Consider the following 27,139-nt stretch of genomic DNA (forward strand, 5'->3'; position numbering starts at 1 on the left):
AAATATGTTTTTGATACGAGCCAAACCGCCTGTCGGCCATGATGGTCTATAATTCAACTGTTTCATGACGACTAAATAACAAATCCCTTACAAACGGAGCGTTTGACAAAAACATTACTTAACAATTATTTTGACGTTTGGAACATCAAGTAACATTCTGACGTCAAAAAAATGAACAAGTTTTATAAGAAATCCTTAACTTTTATTAATTAATATCGATATATTTCGGACCCTTATTCCAGGTACTAACCGAAATCAATATTGTTTATATTAAATTTGATATTCGAGTCAATTACCCTATTTGAGCTGCAACAGAGGTATGCAACGGTATTCTCACCTGAGTCTCAGTCAGCATCAAGCTAGTAGCAACCTCGAACCTCTTCGGCCTGGAAAGGTATTTGTTCATGCGGAACTGCTTCTCCAACTCCAGCAGCTGCTGGGACGTGAAGGCGGTGCGCGGGCGCCGGGTCTTGCCGAGCAAGGGATGGGGAGCGCCTGGGAACAAAATAATAAAATAAATAAATATAATAAACTACCTAGTAATCAACTGCCACTTTTGCCTATGTGACTACGGTACCTTGAGGTTCTGTACCTATTTGTCTTGTAGCTTGGAGTTGCGAAGTTGGTGGCTACTCCGTGTCTACCCATTATCGGTTCTCAGTCATTATCATTAAAATAAATAAAATAAAACAGAAATACGTGTGGCATTCGGGTGACTGCTGTGGTAAAGCTATTGCATAGCATTTTTTATCAACTTTGCAATTAAAACTATTAATTTATTTTATTTGTGCAGTATTTTTTGAAGGAATAAAAAAAAAATAAATAAAAAAAATTTAAGATGTCTCTACGTTGAGCATTGAGCTAGAATCGAACTGGTTTATCGTTTAATAAGTTTGCTCCTAGTTTCACACCATTTGTCCAGTTGAGTCAATATGAAATGTACCTACACTTGATGCTCGGCTTAAGAGTTATGTTTATTTTCGTTACGGAATTTCTTGATTCAATTACTACACACACATACACACAGTCCTACATAATTACTTCATATTTCTACGAACAAATTTTGTCACGAAACTTACTATCTGACTACCTACTGTTGCCTACCACCTACTTCAAATTTGTTTTGACGCACTCGTCCTAATTAATATAATTCGCCATGGATTTGTATCTATGTGATAAGCATCGGGCGCTGTTATTGTACAAATTACTGAGATAATCTAACTGTAGGTGTACTTTGTATTCGTTCGTTAATTAAAATGTTTTACTGACCAGCTATTACCGACAATTTGGAGTGTTCTCGGAAACTAATACCTATACATTAGATATTTTTATATTAACTGATACTTGACGAAACAAGAAGATAAACCCACCTTGTGTTACGTAGACACTGTACATAGCGGAATAGGCTAGTTGACACTTTTTACAATGGTCTTAAATTGTTCACTATCGTTCTACTAGATTGAAGAATTAATACCATATTTACGTGAAATCATGAAAATTTCAATTTACGAGCCAAAACGTTTTGAGCCATGATGGTCTTTATTTAATCGTTTCATGACGTCATGTAAATACTATTCATTAACCAAAAGGTCTAGTGTTAGTTTGACGTTTATTTTTGTAGTACCTACATCAAGTAACATTGTGATGTTACAAAATGGATGACAGTGTTTGAATGATTCTTGGCGATAGATATTAAAATACCGACGGGTTCGACGATGGGGTAAGTACGACCTCTTTTGTTTTATATTTACGCTTTTTTGCAATTATCATTCAGTCAGTCATAATTTTTTATCAAATAATTTGCCTTAATGTGGCGAAAGTGGTCAAATATTGTCCGTCATGCTGTATAAGTCCATTGCAGCTTCAAAATTTTTTTTTGTTTTTTTTTTATTAAATTTGATATGAAACTACCACAAACTACTATTTTGCAGGACATCTAATAGGATCACGCCGTAAAGAAAAAAAAAAGCTTCAAATGTAGCAAATTACTGAAAATAAAACGACAGCTACATTCTTTATCACCTTCTTCATCTTTTAGTGAAAGTCTAAACACAGATTTAAAAAGTTCGTGTTTTACTATTGTGTTAATAACTATCAAGCACTTGCTAAAAAAGTTATTTAGAAATCATAATAGATCATATACTTAAATTTTATTTATATTTATTGAAAAAAAAAATTAAATAACTTTGTTTTTTCGCGCTCCACTCAATCGATCAACTTATTTGCGTACGTAGCTAAGTTAGCTGGGGAACCTATCTTTTATGAACAAAAAAAATTACACTCAGAGTGAACCCGCGAGCAATGGCTAGTATTTAATAATGGCTATAATTTATGATTTAAAAGTCCCTCTAACAAATAAACTATCCCGAACAACCGAAGACGGGTCACGTATTGTCAATAACTCAGTTTCAGTTATTGATTCATCAAACCGACCCTTAAGCACGATTTCATGTTGATTTTCGAACGCACGCCATGTTTAATTTACTTTTAAATATCTTTCGAATGTTTAATTTGAACATTCACAATGCGCTTTCGAAATTACTAAACGTAAATATAAGGACTTCGGAGATTGGATGAAGGTGGAACTCCTAAAAAGAAAATAAATAAGTATTTGAAGGAGTTTTGGCGGGAAAACTGTAGGAATTTCATGTAGCTTTCGAAGATCATTAAATAAATAAATAGCGATTAATGTTAATGTGTTTGATAATCAAGATTCTATTTCTTCAATATGCCTGACTAGAAAAATAAAAACCAAATGATGAGGACAAAAAAGATACTAGTTTCTCCAATAATACTTTACACAGTCGGCTATAAATTCTTGTGGCGCCCCATAACCAGGCATTTTATATTTCTGGCCGGGCTACAAATACTGATGAAATTATAATTCAAGGTTCAATTCAAATTGTACACAAAAAGAACCTCGCCGTCACAATGACATTAGCCGGTCTCCCGCGCAAACTTTGACAGATGCGTTCAGGAATTACAACGCCATTTTATCGGTTGTGCAAACACGACCAAATGTCGCTTGCTGCTACAATCCTGTTATACTAATTGATAATTATAATTTTTATGGGATTATCGCCGGTCTTTGGCAGTAGAATTAACTTTTGTTGTTGCCAATGTTAAGAACTTATAAATAATGTTTTAATAGGCGTATTATTTTTAACCGACTTCCAAAAAGGAGGAGGTTCTACGTTCGGCTGTATGTATGTTTTTTTTTTTTTTTTTTTTTTTTTTTTTTTTTTTTTTTTTTTTTTTTTTAATGTATGTCCAGCGATAATTCCGTCATTTGTGCACCGATTTAGAAAACTCTTTTTTTGTTTTGAAGGGTTTGATTTCAGGGTGGTCCCATTTTTTTCATGTCAGGATCTGATGATGGCATCCTGGAGAAATTGAGGGGAACTTTCGAAAATCGTAAGGACGGCTAGTGCGTTTGTTAGTGTTTTCATAAGGTATTTTAAACCACTACAATTTTATGAAGGTCTGGAGTTGGTCTGATGATGGAGCCGAAACACAGACGATGGAACTCGTCAACGATTTACAGCAGGTACCTTTTGTTTGGGCTTGATTTATTTGTATTGATGAGTACTTTCCACCTAGATGGGTTGTGACTGTATTAAAGAAGAAGAAGAAGAAGGACAGTTAAGGGAACTCCTCGACGGTTCACAGTAGCTACCTTATGTTTTGACTTGATAATTTTGTATTGATGAGAACTTTCCACCTGGATAGGTTGTGACTGTATTAGGGGTCTGGTGACGAAGATGAAGGAGAGTTAAGGGAACTCCTCGACGGTTCACAGTAGCTACCTTGTGTTTGGACTTGATAAATTTTATATTGATGAGAACTTTCCAACCATATGGATTGTGACTGCATAGGGGGTCTGGTGATGAAGACGGGGGACAGTCACCATTCACGTTTTTCTCAATATTCATATTACGTGTGGACAAAGGGGCAGTGAAATTTTGTATATGAGTTAAGGTAGTATTATAAAATTAAAATTGGGATTATAGGACTTAGATAATTATTATAAGAAAACAACGTTTCATTTGTGTTCACACTCAGTAGGTGTGCTAACACTAAAAATTTAAAAATAAAAATTTTGATAAAAAAAATTCAACCGACTTCCAACTCGAAAATTAACCTAAACTAAAAAGCAAAAAATAACATCTTATCAATATGCTACCTTCTGATCAGTTTGAAGGCGGTGCCAAGCCAGTGATGTTTAAATTTAAGCCGTTTAAATTACAAAATTTCTGTGGTCCTTTCAGAAACGGCTTTAATTTTTAATTAATAAAAAATTTTTTTTGGGAATAGATCTGTCCTACAGGGTTTGCGATTAGTCTTGAATATGCCAATATAGTTAAACAATTTTACATATTAAACTTGTTATTGTTAGGATTATTTCAGTGATAGGATTTAGTATATAATAATATCTATCTATTATACAAAAATCAAAGGGATCGTGCAACAGTACATATTCTACTAACAAGTTTCTAAAGGATCGTTGTTTAACTGTAATAGCAAAGGTATCGCTATAAAATAAGTCTTATTTCATATCGACGGCTTATGTTGTCACCGCTACATGAATATAACTTTTTAAAATTATCATCTACATTTCTTTTTATTTTTAGAATAATTTACAATATCCAATTAAAAAGAAGAATACTTAATATAAATATTTTACAAACTTATGAGATTTTAGTCACGTTATACGATAGTATAGTCTTATGCAGTGACTTTATAAGATCATTGATCTTATGTATTTTTATAACAAACATCGACTTTTTCCAAACTTAAATATAAATTAATGTTCAACCACGGGATACATTACAAGGTTCAACAGTAAAATACATAACTAGAAATATAAATGTATATACGTATTCATATAATGCTACGTTTTGGTAGCTGGAGGCGTAAATCGAATCAGACTGATTGGCAGACCCACCCACCCGTCTCAGTACTGTTGTTAGGAAACCGTAACAAATATATTATACAGGGTGCTCGGGAGTATCTCCCATAACTCTAGGGTTATATTCTATAAGGAAAATTAATTAAAAATGTCTAAGGAACATGTACTAAAACAATTATTATCGGCGTAATAAATATTTGTTTTTTAAATAGATCTTAAATAGTGTCCCTTATCGCATCCTTATATTATGACCTAGCTAAACGTATTCATTGATAAATATCATTAAATAGCTTACTAGTGAAGTGCAAAGTGCCAGTTGCTCGTCGTCTCGCGTCGATATCGACAGTCAATTCTCATAGAAATAGGAACTACGCGGGTGAAACCGTGGGGCGTCTCCTAGTTAATTATAAAGTACCTAACCTAACACAAATAAAGTAAGAGTAAATTTAGAAATTAACCAATTAAATTATATTTATTTTATCTCACAATGATGAAATGAATTTAATTTAAAATTATGAAATGAAATAATTTCATTCACACTTCTTGTAAAAAGTGGGGGTCAGACGCCTCCCCACTTTGATATCCGCCGACGGAGTTGAAACATTGATAAGATTTAAGATCCTTTGATATCAAGATAACACGACTATTACAGAGCAATTATCGAATCTATGTATTATTTACATTTAGATAGAGTTTAAAATGCTTTGATTAGTTTATTTCATGCCTCGTTGGTCGGATCCGCATTATATTGTACTGGGTTCGAACTTGAGCATTTTCTTTCTTCTAAAGCTTACTCTATACTTGAAGCTGAGAAGTGGATAAATGTTCGTAATGCATTTTTCTTTGGGTAGGCAGTGCATTTTTGCATCTATGAAGTGCACGCCGCAAGGAGCACTTCAAGGATTCGGTTATGGTTTATTATTAAAAATCTGTTCTGTTAGTTACAAAGTTATAAATTAAAAGCAGACGCTCCGTGGTTTCACCCGCATAGTTCCCGTTTCCGTGGGAATACGGGGATAAAAATATGCCTATGCCACTCGCAAATAAAGTGGCTTTCTATTGGTTTCAAAATTGGTTCTGTAGACCCGGATATTATTACCACTACAATCTTGACATGTTTGAGCCGTGATAGCCCAGTGGATTATGCCTTCGATTCCGGAGGGTGTGTGTTTGAATCCAGATTGGGGCATGCATCTGCAACTTTTCAGTTGTGTGCATTTTAAGAAATTAAATATCACGTGTCTCAAACGGTCAAAGAAAAACCGACACTTCAGAGAATTTTCTTAATTTTCTGAGCATGTGAAGTCTGCCAATCCGCATTGGGTCAGCGTGGTGGACTATTGACCAAACCCCACTCATTGTGAGAGGAGACTCGATCTTAGCAGTGAGCCGAATATAGGTTGATAATAATGATGATGATGATGATGATAAGACTGCAGTTAAGGGCTAACTTGTAATTGAATAAAAAGAATAATTACTAATTGTTGTACATCTATCGTTGAAGTCGGATAAGAAATAGCTGTTGGGGGCGAAATTCGATTACTAAGTACCGGGGAAATAGGAAAAATTATAATCCCTGCCCCATAAATTAATCTATTCGACCGTAAAATTAGCAAAACCACCCCTCAGCCATAAACATATGACAACCAATACTTATGTCACTTTTACAAATTTCATATTCTACTGTAAACCTTATTTATACTACATTACAGTATACAATCGATTGAAACGTCTAAACTTAAATGAATCATTGAAGTAAATAGTTGAAATGAACTTTATTTCGTATAAAATAAAGTACAAAATCTATTTTTCTTTCTTTACTTAATGTTTCCATTTCAATTTATTAATACAAACTTTATTACTAATATTAATAAGGTATACAGTTGATTGGTTTCTGTTGATTTTTATACTGTAAGGAGAAGCAAGAGTAATTTATATGTATTTATCGTTTATTTGTTTGTTTATTGTCTAAATGTGTTGATTGTTAGAATGGGGCACAAATTGGATCGACTTTAAAAGGAGGGTAGATTGAAATTTATTTAATTGTCGCATTTAATTTTATTCATGCAACTTTGAAGTTTGAACTATAACAAAAATACTAGACTAGCCAAAGAAAAATAAACCAGCGAATATTCGTTAGAACGATAGGAAACTAAGTACTTAACGATAGCTCATTCGACAGGGATCTAAAAAAGGCGTATTTTTTTCTGGAAGGCAAACTTGCAGTTTTTAATTTAAAAACTAAACTACGACTATTAAAAATTAACTAACCAAGATAAAACCGAAAAATTATCAGTGATATTGTAAATTTGAAGAATAAAAGATTTACTAAAAAAAGGGTACTTAACTTTCAGAAGTCTGGCTAAACCATTATTGATATCTATATCTAAACATTGATTTTTTATTTCGTGAGTTATTATTGTTTTAAATTGTAATTGTGAACAGAAAGACAGACTGTCAAAATTGTTTTTTGTCTCTATTTTTAATAACCTCATCCACAGTAGTTTTGATAATTTTATTTACTTTCGATATATCACTATATCAGTATATATTCTCTTATTTTAGTATAGATAGTGGTTAAATATATTACAGTATATGAATGTTAGTACGGCCGGACCACTAGCAATATATCACGGTAACGGTCGAGTCCGTCCCGGTCTGTATAAATAGATTCTTTACTGAAAATCCACTGAAAATCCACCCTTTTTCGGGTGCCGCTATTCCATAGGGATGCGGTTTGTTTTTGTGGTATCGATAAAATTGAATCGTGTACTATGATCTAATTATTATAGTTACAAGCGAAAACAAGCGATTTTTAAAATGTGTTTTTTTTCAGCGATAAAATCTAATAGCTTAAGATATTAGTGTTATCATGTAGACAGAAAAAAAAATATCCCGTGTTATTAATATGTGTGTTATTTTTTAAATTTGAATTATAAGCCCTTACTCATCCATAGAGATTTTGATTAAAAAAAATATAGGTTTATTAGCTGCTTCCCCGCAGTTTACCAACAAACAGTAAATGCAGCAGCCTATCTTTACCTATCTGAACCAAATATCATCCAGATTCGTTCAGCCGTTCTTGTGTGATTCGGTAATAAACATCCATCTTTAGAAAGAAATTCGCGAGAAATTCAATGTAAAATGTCATCCTACTATAAGGTTCTTTTTTTTTTAATTTTGCGTCTTCTTTTCTCATACGCCACGGCTAAGGTTTGGAATACCCTTCCCAAGTCTGTGTTTCCTGAATCTTACAACTTGGGTATCTTCAAAACAAGAGTGAACAGACACCTTCTAGGCAAGCGTGTCCCATCTTAGACTGTATCTACACTTACCATCAGGTTAGATCATGGTCAAACGCGAGCCTAATACCTTACTTTAGAGAGAGAGTTCAGGAAATCTTTTCATCAATCGGATACCTGTCGTAATAACTAGATGCGTGCCTATTAGCACCATCCGTTTAGTAGTAGCTATATGAAATGCTTCATGTTTGTTATAGATAAGTTAAAATTTGTTCAATTTTGTAATATTAATCATATTTAATGATTTTAGATGAATATTTCAGAATCAAAATTCATTTACTTCAAGTAGACTTAGTTTACAAGCACTTTAAGAACAGCAAGATGTGTTGTGTTATCTGGCACGTATCCTTCAAGGCAAAAGTAAATAGGCATCTTTTAGGTAAACCTCACCAATGTTTTCCACCAGGCATGATTGTAGTCAAGCGCAAGCCTATTTCGAATAAAAATAATATTTTTAGAATTTGACGTCCTAAAAATATTTTTTTATTTGACTATGCTTAGAGACTCTACACCCAGTTCGGAAGGTAGATTCTGTTGCTAATAATCTTGGTGTAATATATGTCTTGACAAATTGTTTAACTTTCATTGGCCGATATAATTATAAGTCAACATACGGATAGGACATTGTCCGATGATGAGTAAAAATATAAAAACAGATAAAAAAATGCAGTTTAAATATCGATAATTCCCAACTCGCTTAAAACGAATCATCGACAATAACTCCATCGTCGCCCGGCCGCCCTACACGGCGATCTAATTTGTCAAGGGCCGGCCCTTTGTTTGCGCGAACAAATTGCTGCTCATAATTGGCTTAGGGCTCTTTAGGGAGTACGGTAGGTGTACCGCCTCACTGAGTGCGGGAACTCCAATTTAATTATTTATAAATGTATTCTTTTTCATACGTTTCCCATTGGGATCACAAATAATATACTAGCCGACGCCCCGCGGTTTCACTCGCAAAGTTCCGCTTCCCGAGAATACGGGGATAAATATAGTCTATAACACTCATAAATAACGTGGCTTTCTCGTAGTAAAACAATTATCAAAATCGGTACAGAGTATCCAGAGATTACACCCTATTATAAAATTAGTACATATATTAAATTTTATTAAAAACTGTTACCATGAATTGTTTATATTCCATCAACAATTAAATAGCAGATGCCGCTTTGCTGAGCTATTCGCTACATTCTTAGGATAGAGTAAATGAAGTCTGACTTAGTGTTATTTACGTTTCAACTCATTGGATGATGCAAAAATATTTAGTGTGGCTTTAATTTTCTGACAGGAACTGATTTATCGAATAGGCCACCTTCTAAGTAGAGCAGTGCTATGCAGGTGATTCTTGCTAGAAGTACTTCAAAAGGACCTCTAGAAAAACCTCGCTAGAAAGGCCATCGTGTGCGTATTCATAAGCAAACATCATTTATAAAAAAAAATGTTTATTTTATATTACAATCTGCTGGCCTATTCACTATTTTTTCATTATCAACCTATTAAAATAAATAAAAAATCAATTGACAATATGTCATCTACATACTATATGATGTCCACCAGTAGGCACCTGATGACATTTGTATTTTGGTATCATAGTATGTAGATGACATATTGTCAATTGATTTGTTGTTTATTTTAATAGGTTGATAATGAATACCAAAATAGGAAATAGGTCAGCTGACCGTTGAATTTATTTTTTTATTTCCGCTAGCAGTTGCACCACACCGTGTTTACAAAATGCCGTTTCGCTAATTTTTAAATCAAGTAGGTAGCTAGGCGCGCTCAAATGTGCCTACTAATTAAGTCATTAAGTTGATAATTTACTTAATTCTTTATGAAGACGCTACAAAATTATGTGGAGCGAAATATAGCTATAGAAATACATATAAGACGATAATTAATATTATAATAGTCTTCGATGTCAAATGAAACTGTGCGTTGTTCTGAGCACAAAGTTATTCAATTAACGGTGAAGGAAAACATCGTGAGGAAACCTGCATACCAGATAATTTTCTTAATTATCTGCGTGTGTGAAGTATGCCAATCCGCATAGCGTGGTAGACAACTCAGCAGTGAGCCGAATATGGGTTGATAACGACTATCAAAATTATGACAACAATTGAAAAACTCCAGTTTCACCAATTTTTCTTGAAATTCAAGTATTTAATTCTTTGCGCTTTTGTCCGTTTTGAGTGCTTTTTGTCTGCTTTCGCATAAGACGAGGCGCAATAGCCCTTCAGTTTTTAATTTTAACTGCGCGGTTATAATAGTACAGTTTTATTTGATCGAAATTTAAATCAAAATTATTAGGAAAAACTATACTATTAAAACTGACGGAGACTACAATTTAACTGAACAGTTCAACTATTCAGTTAAAAATGCGCGTCTGTAGCACGGATTAGACTGAATCGTCACGAAACAATAATCTATGGGCTAATATGGGCTAAATATTAATAATTCATTAAATAAAAAAAATATTAATAAGCTAATTTTCTCATTGAATAAAAAAAAATGCCACCGGATGGTATATAACGATGGTATAGACGTCGCAAACGGTGGCATCCATATATTGTGGATGTCCAGGCAACTCGTACCAAAAGATTTGCATCTATATTTCTAATTCGTACAGCAAAAATTTGGAATGCCCTTCCGGCGTTTGTGTTTCCTGACACATATAATTTGAACACCTTCAAAGCTAGAGTGAATAGGCATCTTCTAGGTAAGCGCGCTCCAACTTAGACCGCATTAATGCTTACTTAGTCAAGCTTCTGGTGACAGAAGGGCTGGCTCATTTTTTGCGCAAAGGATCAGCCTGGCTGTCCAGCGCGGAAATGCAGCCAGTATTCTTGCCACCATTCCACGTGGGCATGATTTGTATAGTTATTAGGATAAGTTAGCTTAAGTTCCTTATTGTATTCTTTCTCAATAAAAATAAAAAAAAAAACTAAAAAAAAAAAAAAAAGCGCTGGCCTATATTGCATAAAAAAAATGGTATAAAAAGAGTACGTATAATCAAACGTCATGAAGAAGTTCTAGTTTAGCACCCACTTGACCCTAAATAGCTACACATACAGTTGTGGTGCAAGACTTAACCCCCTGGTGACGACGCTGGATAAGGAGTCTACGGCACTTACACAGTCAGAAAAAACAACAAAGTCTTGTAAAAAATTATAACACTCCTACAAAATGATAACTGTTATCACCCTAAAACACATCAATTCATGCTACATTTTCACCCTAAACGATTGCACCCTGCCATAAAACGGTCATAAATGTGTGACAGGTTGCAACGACATACGGCGAGGCAATAATCGTCAACCCCTAAGTGGTTGTGATCAACCCATACTCAGAAAAACTTGTAAAATATCTGCAGTCATATGAATTCGATTTCAGAATTCAAACCGTAGAAGGTAATTTTAGATGCTGTGTGTGTATTTAAAAAAATACGTGACATGAAAAGTGAAAATGACATCTAGTTATACACCTAAAGAAACCTAGGCAAGTGCATGCCTAAGGACGTAAGGTTGCGTGATACCTACTACATTTATACTAATATAATAAAGCTGAAGAGTTTGTTTGTTTGTTCGATTTGAAAAATTCTTTCAGTGTTAGATAGCCCATTTATCGAGGGGGGCTATATATTAGCTCCGTACTCCTACGGGAACGGGAACCACGCGGATGAAACCGCACGGCGTCAGCTAGCTTACATATACAGTTGGTAATGCAATGGCCTACGACAGAGGTCCTGGGTTTTTTTTTTATTTTTTTATTCTTTACAAGTTAGCTCTTGACTACAATCTCACCTGGTAAGTGATGATGCAATCTAAGATCAAAGCGGGATAACTTGTTAGGGGTGGGGGGGATAAAAATCCACACCCCGGTTTCTACACGTCATCGTACCGGAACCCTAAATCGCTTGGCGCCTTTGGCGGCAGGGTGGTAATTAGCCACGGCCGAAGCCTCCCACCAGCTAGACCTAGACAATTTAAGAAAGCCCAGCCGAAGGCCAATTTGATTCCCATTTTGTGGGTTCAATTACCAGTTTGGTGAAATGGGGTTTCTTACCCCACTAAACGTTACCAGTTACGATGCCGTGCCGCCATTCAGAGGAAAATAAATCGTATTCCTCGTGTATGAGATACTCGTAATTATGACTGGTCACTTAACTTCAAGTGAGACCGCAGTCAAGCGCTAACTTTGCTAGATTCCAAATGAATATACCTACTATTATCTCTAGTGATGCGAAGTGTCGACACTAAGCTAATCGTTGTCGGTAAATATTATAAAGGGGGTGACATCTGGCCCTATTTCGATGATTGCTTAAACCATTCGCGCTAATTCCTGCTTATTATTACACATCGCAACCCTCTTCACACAACCAAATGTGAACTTGCAGTGACATTTTAGAAGTCTTGGACTTTATTATAATAATAATAAATAGACCTGATATAGTACTAGTCGATCGGTCAGTGCGTCGTGCAATAGTTGTTGATATTACTGTTCCACATGACGATAATCTGGTTAAAGCCGAAAAGGAAAAGTATCAAAATACTTGGACCTTGCTCACGAGATTACTGCCATGTCGAATGTTGAGTCAACTATTATTGTTCCGATAGTTGTTTCAGTCAATGGTCTTATAGCGAAAAGCTTCGACCAACACCTTAAGAAGCTTTCGCTTAACTGTTGGATCAAGAGTCGGATACAAAAGGCAGTGATTCTTGAGACGGCGCGTATTGTGAGGAGGTTCCTCACTCTGGAGCCCTGACCACCGGTTGCTTGGGCACTCAAATGTCCCGCAGCGGGAGGGTTGAATTTTTTTTTATAAGTTTTATATTTTATGTATAACATTGTTAAAAATTTAAAAAAAAAAGGAGAAATAAAGAAATGAGAGACATAAAAATATTATTACAAAAACAAAAAAACCCGACTGCATAATGAACTGAAAATAGGAGTAGGATGAAAATTCACACCCTTTTCGAATGTTTTAGATATATCTATAACTATTGACGACTATCACATCAGTTACAATGATTTCGCAACGCCAAAATACCCAGCAGGGAAACAATTTGTGTTTATCAGCACAAGGTTTATTGACTCCGTGTGACAGATCATATTAGAGACAACTGATAACTGAGCGACAGATTTATCACGCTCTGCCATAGAGTATTAGCTGAAACTTAGAGGAGATTTTAAAGTAGTTATTTTTTTTTATTTTCATAAAATGATGACAGTAATCCGTATTAGAAACGACCTTCATCTATCTGTTTAATGGATGAAAAGTGTTTATTATTAAATTTAATACATTAAAAATATATTAAGAGTAGATTGCCTAAAAATATTTCTGGTTAAACTATTATTAACCATTATTAACTATCATTAATGATAATTTGGTCAGGAGTTTTTAAAACAATCTACTCGCAATATATTTTTTAACGTACTAAATTTGAACACTTTTCATCCATTAAACAGATGGGTGAAGGTTGTTTCTAATTCGTCAGCTCACGCTGTCGTAGTAAGAAAATTCTTGAAAATTCTTTCATCACTAGAAAGCCACGTTTTTTTGTGAGTGTCATAGGGTATATATTTTATTCACAGGAACAGGAACTACGTGGCTTAAACCGTGAAACGTCGGGATAGTTGTCCATAAGCAGAGACTTTCGATAAGGCATGCTAGATACAGTACAGTGTGCAATGTTGCCCTGTGTCAATCAAACTGAAGCATAAGTGTTAATTTTAATGTGTCGGCATTTTCACCATCAATCATACTTTTTAGACTGTAACACAGTTTTATGCTGTTTATAGTTCGGCCGCTCAGAGATTGCGTTTCTCGTTTTCGGATTCGTGATCGGATGGGCGATGTAACTTTGAACTGACGTACATGGTTGTTGAACTACGCTGTTTTAAGGTTATGCCAACTGTTTGTCTTTGTAGTGATGAGACAAAATAAGGAGGCAATTGTAATTGAATATGTTTGTCCCATTCGATCACAACCTGTCAGAAACGCTATCTCTGAGCAGCTTTAGCGATACTATTTTCTTGTAGAAGCTGACCACAAAGTGCCCATTACTAAATTCAAATTCGCCAAGGGATTTTAGTGATTGCTTCTTTATCCTATCTGCCTATCTCTATAATATCTCGTTTAAATCTACGTAACGTTACCTATTTCGAAATCTTATCGGAAATACTTGTCCGAGTGGGAAAAACATTTTACTCACCATAATTTGAGATAATTTGTCATTTTCTGACAGCTACAAGGTAGGCATGATTCAATTTTCAATTATCAAGTACCTACCGTAGAAGTGTTTATTCAAAATTTTATATACCTAGTTTGGAATGTCTAACGCCTTATCAATAGTTTTGTTCATTTTTTGTGGAAGTTTGTTTTTCAATAATGTAATTTTAAAAGTTTTTTAATGTAATTTTTCAATATATATCATATCGTAATTGTTTTTATAACACATTTGCTTCTACAGTATCTCTTATTAATTAATTTCAATATCGTAATGTATCTCATAACGCACATGCGCCGTAATGTAATGTAAAATGCACATGTGCCGTAGAGTGCATTTTAGATTACATTATAAAACCTTTATCATCCGTCTAAAAACGAACGGTAATCTTAAATCTTAGAAAAGAGTTTTTATGTAAGAAAAGTGCTCAATATTTTATGAATATTAATTTTGTGAGGTAAAATAAACATTTATTTCTTTCATTTTAATAATTTTGACAATAAATGACAACCAACAGAAACACAAAAATATTATTTTACTTTATGAGTACTGTACTATTATAATACTGGCTATTTTTGGTGCATTTGCCCAAAAAACGCTGGTGTGCGCCCTTCACTTTCTGTGAAAAAATGACAAGCGTATCATAATGTCATCAAATGGAAAACAGGCAAAGACGCAAATTCGTTTTCAAAAAGAGTGTTAAAAGTGTGTTTCCTCGCAAATGTGTTATAAAACGTCGTATGACATACGTGCGCTTTGATAATTACAGCCTCTGCTTCCTCTCGCTCTCGCCTCGTCTGTAATTTTCAACCTATAAAGCTCTACCGCACGTATATCATATTAAACATACTTAAAGGGAAGACCATGCCGTCCATACAAGGCGTCAAAGATATTTCACTAAGAAACCGTTACCAACAGTGCTTTAGTTATTTACCTAAGCCTATGTAGAGCGAACGCCTGTAAAGGCTGAAATTTCGATATTCTTATAAACTGAGACTTTATCAACTGCTCCTGAGTCCATTTCTGAATATTCCTGAAAATTCCTTAGAAGTAAGAAATAATCATAGTAATTAAAATAATAACGTCAAATAATCATCAATAAATCATCATCAAATACATGCGACTCGAACCCAAGACCTCATGATTAAAACCCATATTTACCACTGGACGAAGAGTCACAGATAAATGAGTGATGATAAGTAAATCTATTACTTAGAAGTAGAAATAGGTCACATAAAATCAACAAAAAAACATGTTTTCCTCAAAACAACGAACTGCCTAATCCAGCTAAGACCTAGATGATTCTTATCACAATCAGGCTATCTTGGGACGTAACCTCAAATTAGATAAAGTTATCGCCGGATATGGAGGCTGTAACATGATCGATTATGTTACTATTTGCAACGAAATGACAGATTTTAGTTGATTTTTATCAGTTTTCAGTTTATACCTATTCAGGTGATAAGGTGAAATAAGGATTTGGTCGGTTTTGTTTATCTGGCGTGTTCTTTTGTTGGTAAATTATTAAACTAATAAAAAAAAATTAAGAAAGTCTATGAAACACAACTCAAAAAGGTCAATTTCTTTAATTTTAAATTTATATGAACAATGTTGGTTAACATTGACTAGACATGTGAAAGTTGTTTTATACCCTCGTTTCTCATCTTATGTTATTACGGAACCCTAAAAATAACAGAAGCTGACTCTAAAAATAACGTATAAACAGTTTTTCTTGTTACATAACTAATAAAACACTCAATCAAGTCACCTTTCACATGTCACCAAACACTATGTCAAACTTGGTTCATACGACCTATGATGCCTGAAACATACACAGATAAAGCCTCCTTATAGAAGGTAAATATAATTTTAAGTCTTGAAAAAAAACATGCAACCGTTTTTATAAAACAGACATCTTTGTTTCAGTTGAATATTTTTTTCCAACCGATTATATAAAACTACTACACTAAAAAGCTAAAAATAACATCATTTACGTTCTGATAGATTTAAATGCGATGATGATATCTAATAAAAAAAATACTTCCTCAGTTTTTTGAAGTCGGTTAAAAACATTCAGTAATTTACAAAGTCCATCTCCATACTTACAAACTAGCGGCAACTTTTTCACAAATTGCCCATGTTAGTAAAACTTATTTGCGTTAGGGTGTTTATTATAAATACACCGACGGGGGGTGCAATGGGGTGGTTTATCGTATTGGTTCAATTACTTAATGACAGGTTTTTCACTTGTTGTGACCCATTAACGTTTTTATGGTCTATGGTTTAGGGGGATGGGCATGGAGTATTTTTTATTGCCAATTAGTTTTTTTTATGATATAAATGGATTAGTGGGTGGTGGGACGTGGTTTTAACGTGAAAGTAACGTTCACCTAATAGGCCTAATTTTCGAGCTTAATTGACTTATGACTAAAAGCTTAAAGTGCTCTCCGAAGAAAGACGTATACCAACACTACCTGTTACACTAATGTCACAACTACTCATAATGCTGACCACAGACGGTCAAGTATAAGGCACTGTCTGCAGCATGCGTAGGGATGTGGGCAGTTAAAATACACTTTTAAACAATAAAATAATTTTTGAAATTGGGTTAATAAGTTAAGAAACGAACATAAAAAGTAAAAAAAAACATACGCGTCGAATTGAAAACCTTCCTTTTTTTGAAGTCTGTTAAAATATCAAAATATGGTTATTGGTTGGCGTGGTTTCGATATTTTAATATTTGTATATCTGGTCGAAAATTGTACTGCAAAAACAAAAACTCGCGATTTTAAAAAAAATTAAAATGTAGGTTAAATTTAGCGGAATATAAAATTAGAGTAATTGATATTAGTAAGTCTTATGAACGTTTATGTTTTAAGTACACAATATGTAGTTCGATGTTACGAATATACGAACCAGTATAATTTTTTTATATAAAAAAGTCGGGATTAGAATCCAATACCTCCCAATCCACAGCTGAACTACTAGCGACTAAACCAACGAGATAATAAGAGCTTATAGATAGCACCCTCCGAAAATCGGGTAGTCCATTCTAAGTGCCATGTGTGGACGGTAAACAGGGGTGCGTATTGTATGGGGGTGGTTATTCAAATACTGACACTTTGTCAATGTGCTGGTTTAACTTAACCATTGATTTTTTGTGGTTCCTAGATACAATTTCGATGTGCGAAAAAGGTACAAAGTTATTAGCAGTGTGGTCGAAATTCAACCATTAACATTCTATACAAAATATATTATTTTTCTTAAAATTTACTAAAATCAAGTCAAGGACAATCGAGTACCTAGACCTGGGTAAACTTCTATCGTTCAAAGTCACCACGGTCCATAATTGGTGGTACCTTACTTACCTATGGGAAGCTCACAAACTTTTCATAAAAGGCCTTGCCGACTTTGCGGAGCGCTAGAGGTCGTAATTTTTATACAAATTGAAAAATAAATTCATTATTTTCGATATCAATCACGAAAAAAGAAAAATCAACAATAAACGAATTTCACTAAGTATTTTTTTTACTTTTTCGGATTATCTCAATAACGATAAACGATAGATAAAAAATATAAATGACCTCAATTATAGAGAGTTCAAATTGTAATAAAACTTGAATCCAACACTTTTTTCATGATGGCGGAAAAAATTGTAATAAAACTTGAATCCAACACTTTTTTCATGATGGCGGAAAATGCAAACAGGAAATCTTAGTAGGTAATTTGAAGTTAAGATTATCTAGATATCATATCCAAGATTTAGTTTTCTCGAAACATTTGCATTTCCAAATGTATTTGGACTAAACGAAGTTAACTTAACATTTGCTTAACAACCAAGCAAATGGCAATGGAAAATGGCCAAGCAATTAGCAAATGGCATTGAAGTGGCAAACATTTTTAAATTTACCTGCATGGCGTATGTTTAGTCCGTCGAATTTTTAGCGCGAGCTTGTTCCAAATTGTAAAATGAATTTAATTTCATATGGATAGATAAATATTTTAGTTTCTTGTATGTCTTTTGACAACTTACTCACCCCCTAGCTCGGGTATCCTATGGTAGAACATCCCGGACCTGGCGAGCCACTCCAGCTGCATCTGATGAAGCACCCGGTCCCCAGGGTGGTGGAAGGCGGAAGCTTGCGGCAGCGCCATACCGGGGGGTGGGTAGTTGAAGAGCGAGGACTGCGCTACCATCGGTGGTTGGAGGAGACCCGGCTTTGGGATGATTCCTGGAGGAAATAAATAATTTTTAATGTTAGAGATCGATGTCCCGAGAAGTACTCCGACATTGAGCATTGAAGTGTCTTTTTTTGTCTGCCTTTTTTAAATAAGTCTTTATTAATTACATGAGTTTGTTAAGTAAACGAACGAGTTTCAGTTATTTTGTAGGCACGTAACATACCTATCTAATAGTATAAAATCGTTGTACGTAGTGCGTATTCATATGTTATATATAGCCGCCCAGGTAACCATAGCTGCTCTAGTATGATTCCACCGAATTTAGCTGAGCAAGGAGAACAACACGCACGGTGAAACAGCCTCTTAAACCTACACTCGGGTCACAAGTCTTGGGATTTGCTTGAAGATATTCTCTCAGCCTCATGATTGACCTCGTACGTCTAACGTCTTCAAGAGTTACGAGATTGATGGGACCTCGTACTACACCACATAAAGTTTTAGTATGAGGTCAAAAAACCTCATACCGCACCAGAGGAAAGTACAGAAATATCACGCGTTAAGCCAGCATGAAGTTTCGGTATTCCTGTCTATGTTTGAAAATGCAGGTATTTGTACATCAAATTCACGTTACCTGGTCTATAGCTGTCGTACTCTTCACTCCCTCCTTCAACTCCTGGTGAAATGGGGGGGCTGTAGCACTCTGACCGATTTCCATCATCAGACCCTGGCGACGCACTCCTCGGGGAACTCCTCCCTGACCGGGGACTGTCAAAACCGGCGCTGCCGGGCCGATTTTGACACCTCTCTATCGTGTTCTGCTCGATTTGTGTGTCATAATTTTCATTTTGGTATCTAGTTATGTAACTTTTGTTCTGGATTAGCGCTAGGTATTTCTGTTGAGCCATCTTCTCTTGGATGGTCTGGTCTGGCTCAATATGCTTGGACAGTAGAGCGTCGATGCAAAAGGATTTCTTCTGTTGGTTTAAAACCGTTTTGTCCTCGTCTAATTGTTTGTAGAACTTCATGTTTTTGGGACTGTTGGACCTCGAGGGATCGGGGTTCGAATCCTGGTCGATTTCTAGAGGCTTCTCCGCGTCAGAGTTGCGACGGTACATCGCTTGGGTGAGGAGTGTTGACATTTTCTGCTATCGGATGGCTCGTCTCATCATCTACCTGTAAATAATAATAAATAATTGTATTTTTGTGATTATACGTAACTAGCGGACTCCCCGCGGTTTCACCCAATACCGTAAGATAAAATATAGGCTGTATTACTCGCTGAAAAAACAGGAGTAATAGACGCACTAAACTATTCTATGAGATTAAAATGGAGATGGGCGGGCCATGTAGCAAGAATGAATGACGATAGATGGACTTCTCGGCTAACGGCATGGACAGGGCCTGTGGGTGCTAGAAAAAGAGGAAGACCTAGAAGTAGATGGGTAGACGACATTGAAAGGACGGCTGGAAAACAGTGGAGGAAAAAAGCCACAGATAGAGAGTACTGGTCATCTCTGGAGGAGGCCTTCACCCTCAAATAGAGGGGTTCGCATTAAATTTTTTTTTTAAACTTTATAAATAAGTATTAAAGTAGTTACTTTACTCAACCTCAAGTTTGAGTTTGTACTTACAAAAATTTAAAAATTGTAATTTATTTTTTTATAAATTTTATTAACACTAATATGTATATGTGCTTACTTATGTGCGAAATAAAAGGCTTTTTATTTTTATTTTATTTTATTTTATTTATTATTACTCGCTGATAATTTAGCATTAGTTGATGAAAGAACTTTTAAATTCGGTCCAGTAGACAAACTCACATAATATTAGCTATCGTAGTCTCATAGTTATTTAATTTAAATAAATTAATTAATAAAATAAATATGATAGCATATTTCTTAATATATATAGGTTTTAGATATATTTCAAATATAATATATAAGTAAATTAAATAAAAAATTATACAAAATTAAATTAAAAGACTTGAATTGAGTTGGGATCGCGTCGCGTTACAAGAACCATCTACTGACTAGTTTGGAACCTATACGGGGCCACCATATGGGTTCGAAATATCATGTCCCCCCGTCGCCCGCATATTATGGGAGTGTCATCAACGAACTTGCCAGACTATAGTCGGGCATTCTCAGGTTCATAATAAATTAACATGAATAACATTCACAATAATTTAACTTCTAAAAATTAAAAGACATCAAATTTAAACTTAAATCTTTTACAAATAATTTATTCGAACTTATTACTTTCTACGTCATCATTTACTATTGCTAATTATACGTATAATAACTAAAATGGTCATTAATTGAGACCTTACACGCGTTGAACTCTATTACACCTTAACAAATGTCCATACATATTTCAACTTTTAAATAAACTTTAATTAAATGCTTTTAATATTTTATTGGGTTCCGTGCTGCAAAAGGTAAAAACTAATTTATAGAATCACTTCATCGTCCGTCGACCAAGTGCACTGTTCCGACAATCTCAAGGGATTCAAAATATATTCCGATGATCTAAAATTATGAAAATTTGCCAGATAATGCCGTCTTATACTAAAAGTCCGAAAAAATCAGAAAGTTGCTGTTGCTTAAATCATAAACTGAATTTTTATTTGTGTTAAGTAAATAAGTAACTATAAAGTATCGAACCTATGGTGAACCAGACCGACTTGCATTTTTCGGGTTTTTTTTTCCATTTCTGTATTGCAATTGCAACGCTTTTTGGTGCCAGTTATCCTACGAATATTATACTAATATTAATTAAAAAGGCGAAACTTCGTTTGTATGTTTGTTCCTCCATTACACTGCGGCTACTAAAGGGATTTAGCTGAAATTTGGAATGAAAAAAGATTTCACTCTGGATTAACATAGGCTACTTTTTTCATTCCAGAAAAATCCCATCCCATGGTATTTGTGAAATACTGAATTCCACGCGGACGAAGTCGTGTCTACTAGTTAATATTATAGACACAAAAGTTTATATGGATGTTTGTTAGTTTGTTTGTTATTGTTTAACGCCGCAACTATTGAACTAATTTGGCTTAAATTAAAAACGAAGATAGATAATACCCTGAATTAACTTAGGCTACTTTCATGCCGGAAAATATCGTGGTTTCCGCGGTATTTTTGAAAAACTGAATTCCTTGCGGACACGCGAATTTCATATTAATTATAACCGGTAGCTATTTAGTACAATATACTACAATATCGTCGTATCAATATGATGAGGAGGTCGCGCGCCGCGCACGCGCCTGATAAACATAACACAGTGGTAGTAAATTTATTAATATCCACCTCTTGTGCGCTCAAATTGCATATTTTATCTATTACTAGTGGACTCCCGCGACTTCGTCCGCGTGGAATTCAGTTTTTCACAAATCCCGCGGGAACCAAGGATTTTTTCGGGATGAAAAGTAGCCTATGTGTTAATCCAGAGTAAAATCTATTTCCATTCCAAATTTCAGCCAAATCGCTTCAGTAGCCGCAGCGTAAAAGAGGAACATACATACTTACACACTTTCACACTTATACAAACTGTCGCCATTATAATATTAGTGTGATTAGCCGACGCCTGCGACTTCGTCCGTATGACAACCCTGAATCACGACATTATTTGTTGAATTACTCTTTATAAACGTTCGTGCCGAAACGCTACACTTTATGAAAACCACAATGGTCACATTAAATTTTTTGTTAGTTTGCTACGAATAGGCTCCTTTTTCCATTGTAAAGCTACATTCAGATTCATCAACCCATATTCGGCTCATTGCTGAGCACTATTCTCCTCTCAGAATGAGAGGGCTTAAGTCTTAGTCCACCACGCTAGCCAAATGCGGATTGGCAGACTTCACACACGTAGATAATTAAGAAAATTCTCAGGTATGCAGGATTCCTCACGATGTTTTTCTTTTACCGTTTGAGACACTTAAAATGCACATAACTGAAAAGTTAGAGCCGTCTATGGGTTGATAACTAATATTGCGAGTAAAGCCGGTCTCATAATCATAAGCTAATATTGCATATTATCTGTAATATATGCGAGCTTATACAGTAGCAGTTCTATTTGATTATGGTATCGGCTATTTGATTATGATTTATTGGATTCGGATTAAGCTCCGAATATTACCGAGTTGATTTAGGCCGTTGTTCATTGACTCAGTGGTTAGATTGTTCTACTGCGGGTTAAGAGATCTACGGTTCGAGTCTCTGCAGGCCAATTCTGCCGTCGTAATTAAGAAGGGCACAACTAACATTTTTTACGAAATTGAGTTATATACATGTTTGGAATCAGGAAAAAAGGCCTATCTGCCTAATTTTTGGTGTATAATACACCAAAACTTTGATATTAGTGAATTATTCACTAACATCAACGTATGTTAGTGTTTATGAAATTTACTAAATAGCGTATATTAATTTTTATATAATAATTTACTATTAATTTAAAGTTAACTGTTCATAATTGAGATTATAGGTAAAAATGACATCCGGTGTCTGCTGACAACCCTTCGTGAATATCATAAAGTAGATAAATGACATTGCCAAGTTGACATTGTGATTTTCGTTAACTTGATTGGATTTATGAAATATGAAAAATGCGGTTATAATTGAATTAATTTTAATATATGTCAAGATAGTGAAGCCGGCTGGTCAGGCGAATAATAAGCAAAGTTACTATTAGGTATTAAGGTTAGTTAGGGATTTTTTGTAAGAAATTCTCTGATGCCAATTTTTGTAGTTTACTCCTTATCGATTTTTCATATATAGCCCCCGGTATGAAAAAATATGGGCAGTAAAATTCGATGAACGAATGACAGCGTTACGTTTACGTGCGCTGCAACCGATTTAGACAGTCGATCTGAACGAGTAAACTATATTCGTGCGTCGGAGCTGACACACACTTTTCTTTTTGTAAAAAAATCTCTGTTGCCAATTTTTTTTAGTTCTGAAATTTGGGTAGTGCCACAGAACCATGTGTAATTGAAGGATGCCCCGGGGCGTCTCACCTAATGACGTTGTCGGGTCCGCTGGATTGTAATTGGAATTCCGGGTTACCTAGTGAACATATCCTCCAAAAACGTAGTAAAAATTATAAAAAATTGTTTCAAGTAGGCTTAGTTTACTTTTAAAACGTCAGGTTTGTCTAATTGAGTTTAAATAAATAAATTTTGATTTTTGATTGTAGTGTAGATTACCACTGGTTTGGAACGTTCTGTTGAGAAGGGCCAGCTCAACAGTTGCATTAATAAAAAAAAACCAAAGCATTTACAATTTCTTTGAAGTGTGAAGGTAGAAGCTGATCATATGCCCTCAAGCGTTAATGTTCCGATAGTCGGTTCAGTCAATCGTCTTTTAGCGAAAAGCAACCAACATCCGAGCCGTAATAGCCTAGTGGATATGACCTCTGCCTCCGATTTCGAGCGGTGTGGGTTCGAATCCGGTCTAGGGCATGCACCTCCAACTTTTCAGTTGTGTGCATTTTAAAAAATTAAACATCACGTGTCTCATACGGTGGAGGAAAATATCGTGAGGAAACCTGCTTATCAGAGAATTATCTTAATTCTCTGCGTGTGTTAAGTCTGCCAATCCGCATTGGGCCAGCGTGGTGGACTATTGGCCTAACCCTTCTCATTCTGAGAGGAGACACGAGCTCAGCAGTGAGACGAATATGGGTTGATAATGATGATTACTATTAAAGTAAGTTAAATATTTTGTTTCAATATTTTATTTTACTGTTAATGTGATGACCTATGGTTCCTCCTCCTCCTACCAAGTCAGCCCGCTTTCATTTTAGATTACATCATCATTTACTTTCATGTGAGAAGGGCTAACTTGTAAAAAAAAATATATATTTTTCACATTTTTCCCTATCACATTCGCTGTGGCGGTTCTAGAACTAAACTCTCTGCCAGCATGTTAAGGGAAAATACTGTCCGTATCTATATTTCCTGCTATGTGTTACTAACGGAATAAATTCTGATATAACGAAACTCCGAAATCCGATTCCGAAATTGGTAAAGTCGCGGTTTAAGTTGTTTGTGTAGGTAAATACCTATAGATGGCTAGCGGATGCCTGCTAGTGCGAGTGAAATTCGCAAATCCTCATGGAACCATGGATTTTTCCGTTAAATAGATATAGTTCTGCTCCAAGGTCTAATTTATCTCTACACCAAAATCCATCAAAATCAGTTGAGCGGTTTAGCCGTGAAAAGGTAAAAGGCAGACTAACTTTCCTTAGCATTTATTTATATTTTAGTAAAGTGCGGGTTGGCTGTGACGTCACACGGGTCTCTACTGAAAGTCGTATAAGTATGTAGGTATTATAATGGTTATTATACCTATGCTTAGTTTTATGTCCATTCTAATTCCTGTTATCTATTTGGTGGTACAGATGGTCAAACTAATATCTGGAAACGTTCAGTTTTAAAATGTAAATAAAAGCATTTTGTTTCTTTTAATGTGAGTAGGTACTTTTAATATTTTACCACAACAACTAAAGCCAAATTAGAAAACAAAGTACCAAAATATCAATATTAAGTAAAAAAATTTAATCCAATATTTTGATTTATATTAAAAGTAATATTTAAACTTTATACAGATTATGTATCCCACGTAATTTTAACGATTTTAACAAAAAAAATACATTATGTGTTTTTAAATTAAATATAAAAAAAAAACTTACGCAAGCATCCTTTTTAAATTTAAGGAAAACAGAAAGAGCAAAACACACATGAACACAGCTGTCAAAAATTTAAAAATCGAACACGGCACTGCACCCGCGTACATAAAAAGTACTTTTTTTTTAAAACTGCGTTCCCGTTAAAGCACCTTTAATAGGTGTTTAAAAAAAAATAAGCGTTCAGATACGCGCGCGTTCGAAACTCGAGAACAACTGAATTATTTTATTAGTACTATCACCATTATCGTCCCATATTATAAGCGTGTGTGACAAAATACTGGGCGGTACTAACCTACCAATTCAAACCGACCCATATCGACACTGAATATCAATACAACTCGGTTAACTTCGGTAGCTCTTCTTTAACTGGTTGTATACGCCCCACCTTTTGATCGCCCGTCTCATTCTAACCTATTGTTGCCTCCTTTACTCTTATTGCGAGGAAATTCACGCATCGAATATTTTCTCGTAACTAAACCGCGGACTAGATTTTCGCTTTGTTTAAACAATTGGTTTAACTTAAGTCAGTTGATGTATCTAGATAGTTGGACGGTGGACTAAATCTGACTAATTTGTGTCTATTAAGTAATTTATGCGATTAGGTACTTAATGTTAGGCAAAATTTTTATTATAATAGTAACAAAGGCGAGTTTACAGACTTTTTAAAATAGATCAGGACTTCTTTATGTAGAACCACCAGATTTTTGAAAGAACTTTTCGCAAAGCAGATGGCAATTACAGTTTACAGTACAGTAAATACAGTTTGACGAGAGTATAGACATGTTTAATAATTGTTAAGTCTTATCAATAAAATAATTAAAAAAAATAGGCAAATGAACAAATTAATAATTATATTGATTTTTATATAGAATGTACCTAATAAGTTATGTATCTAGACCGAAATTTAGGCATGTAAGCAAATCCCATCTTAAGAAAAAATAAGTAAAGATAGGCATAAGACTAAATCGTTTTTTATTTTTTTTTATTTTATCTATAACCGGCTACCTATAGTAGGTACTTCCCCGGATGTACTCTATCATAAAAACGTTACTATTACGAAACTCCTGTTGTGATATGCACCAGGACTTCCGTAATAGTAAAGTTTAGTTTGCGTAATAGTAGATTTACTTAAGGCTTTGGCCTACATGTGTATGTAAGAGTATGTGTATATTGTACCTACCAACAGATAAAGATGTACCTAAATGCTAAACGATATACTCTTCTATAATAGTATAAGAAGACTGTGATGGACCTGCCAATGCATAGCTTTAAGCAATGTGTTAAAAAACATTTACTTAGTCGAGGTTACTACAACATTGATGAGTTCCTTAATGATAAAGATGCTTGGAGGCCGTTGGATCAGCTTCCACCTTCACACAGGAAGTAAAACTATAAGAAATGTAAACAGTAATTGTTATCAATTGTAAATTATAATACTGTATGACTTTTTCAAAAGAGCAACTGTTAAGTTTCTTACCGGTATCTTCTCAGCAGAACCTGCCTTCCGAACCGGTGGTAGAATCTTTACAAATAGTCAACTGACGTGTCAAAAGTGCTTGTAAACTGAGCCTACTTGAAATAAATGATTTTTGATTTGATTTTGATTTAATTTGATTTGATTAGATACCGTCTAGAAATGTTGGTTGTATAAACTGAAACTTTTTACGAAACAGCACTCTTCTCTGCCTATAGTATTTATTTAAAGTTTTTTTTTTATATTTGACCAAAATTCCCACTCTCCTAACAATTAGTCAGGAGGAAGACTGTGTTAGGAGTTGTTACGTCAATACTCTAGCGGGCAGGAACGAATCCATCACCTAAGGCATAAA

General features: G+C 34.7%; 1 protein-coding gene across 1 annotated transcript in view; it reads right to left on the reverse strand.

Moving 5' to 3' along the window:
• Positions 1-25,488, reverse strand: part of LOC112056006 (homeobox protein Hox-B4) — a 31,654-nt gene extending 6,166 nt beyond the window's left edge. Inside the window, exons 1-4 of the mRNA XM_052887076.1 lie at positions 25,314-25,488; positions 19,252-19,793; positions 18,476-18,670; positions 338-495 (exon numbers count right to left, since the gene is read on the reverse strand). Coding sequence (XP_052743036.1) covers positions 338-495; positions 18,476-18,670; positions 19,252-19,759 — 861 coding nt within the window. The 5' untranslated portion in view covers positions 19,760-19,793; positions 25,314-25,488. The remainder of the gene's footprint in view (positions 1-337; positions 496-18,475; positions 18,671-19,251; positions 19,794-25,313) is intronic.
• Between the last annotated feature and the right edge of the window lie 1,651 nt (positions 25,489-27,139).

The sequence above is a fragment of the Bicyclus anynana genome, chromosome 18 (genome assembly GCF_947172395.1).
Source record: "Bicyclus anynana chromosome 18, ilBicAnyn1.1, whole genome shotgun sequence".
In the NCBI taxonomy this organism is placed as follows: domain Eukaryota; kingdom Metazoa; phylum Arthropoda; class Insecta; order Lepidoptera; family Nymphalidae; genus Bicyclus; species Bicyclus anynana.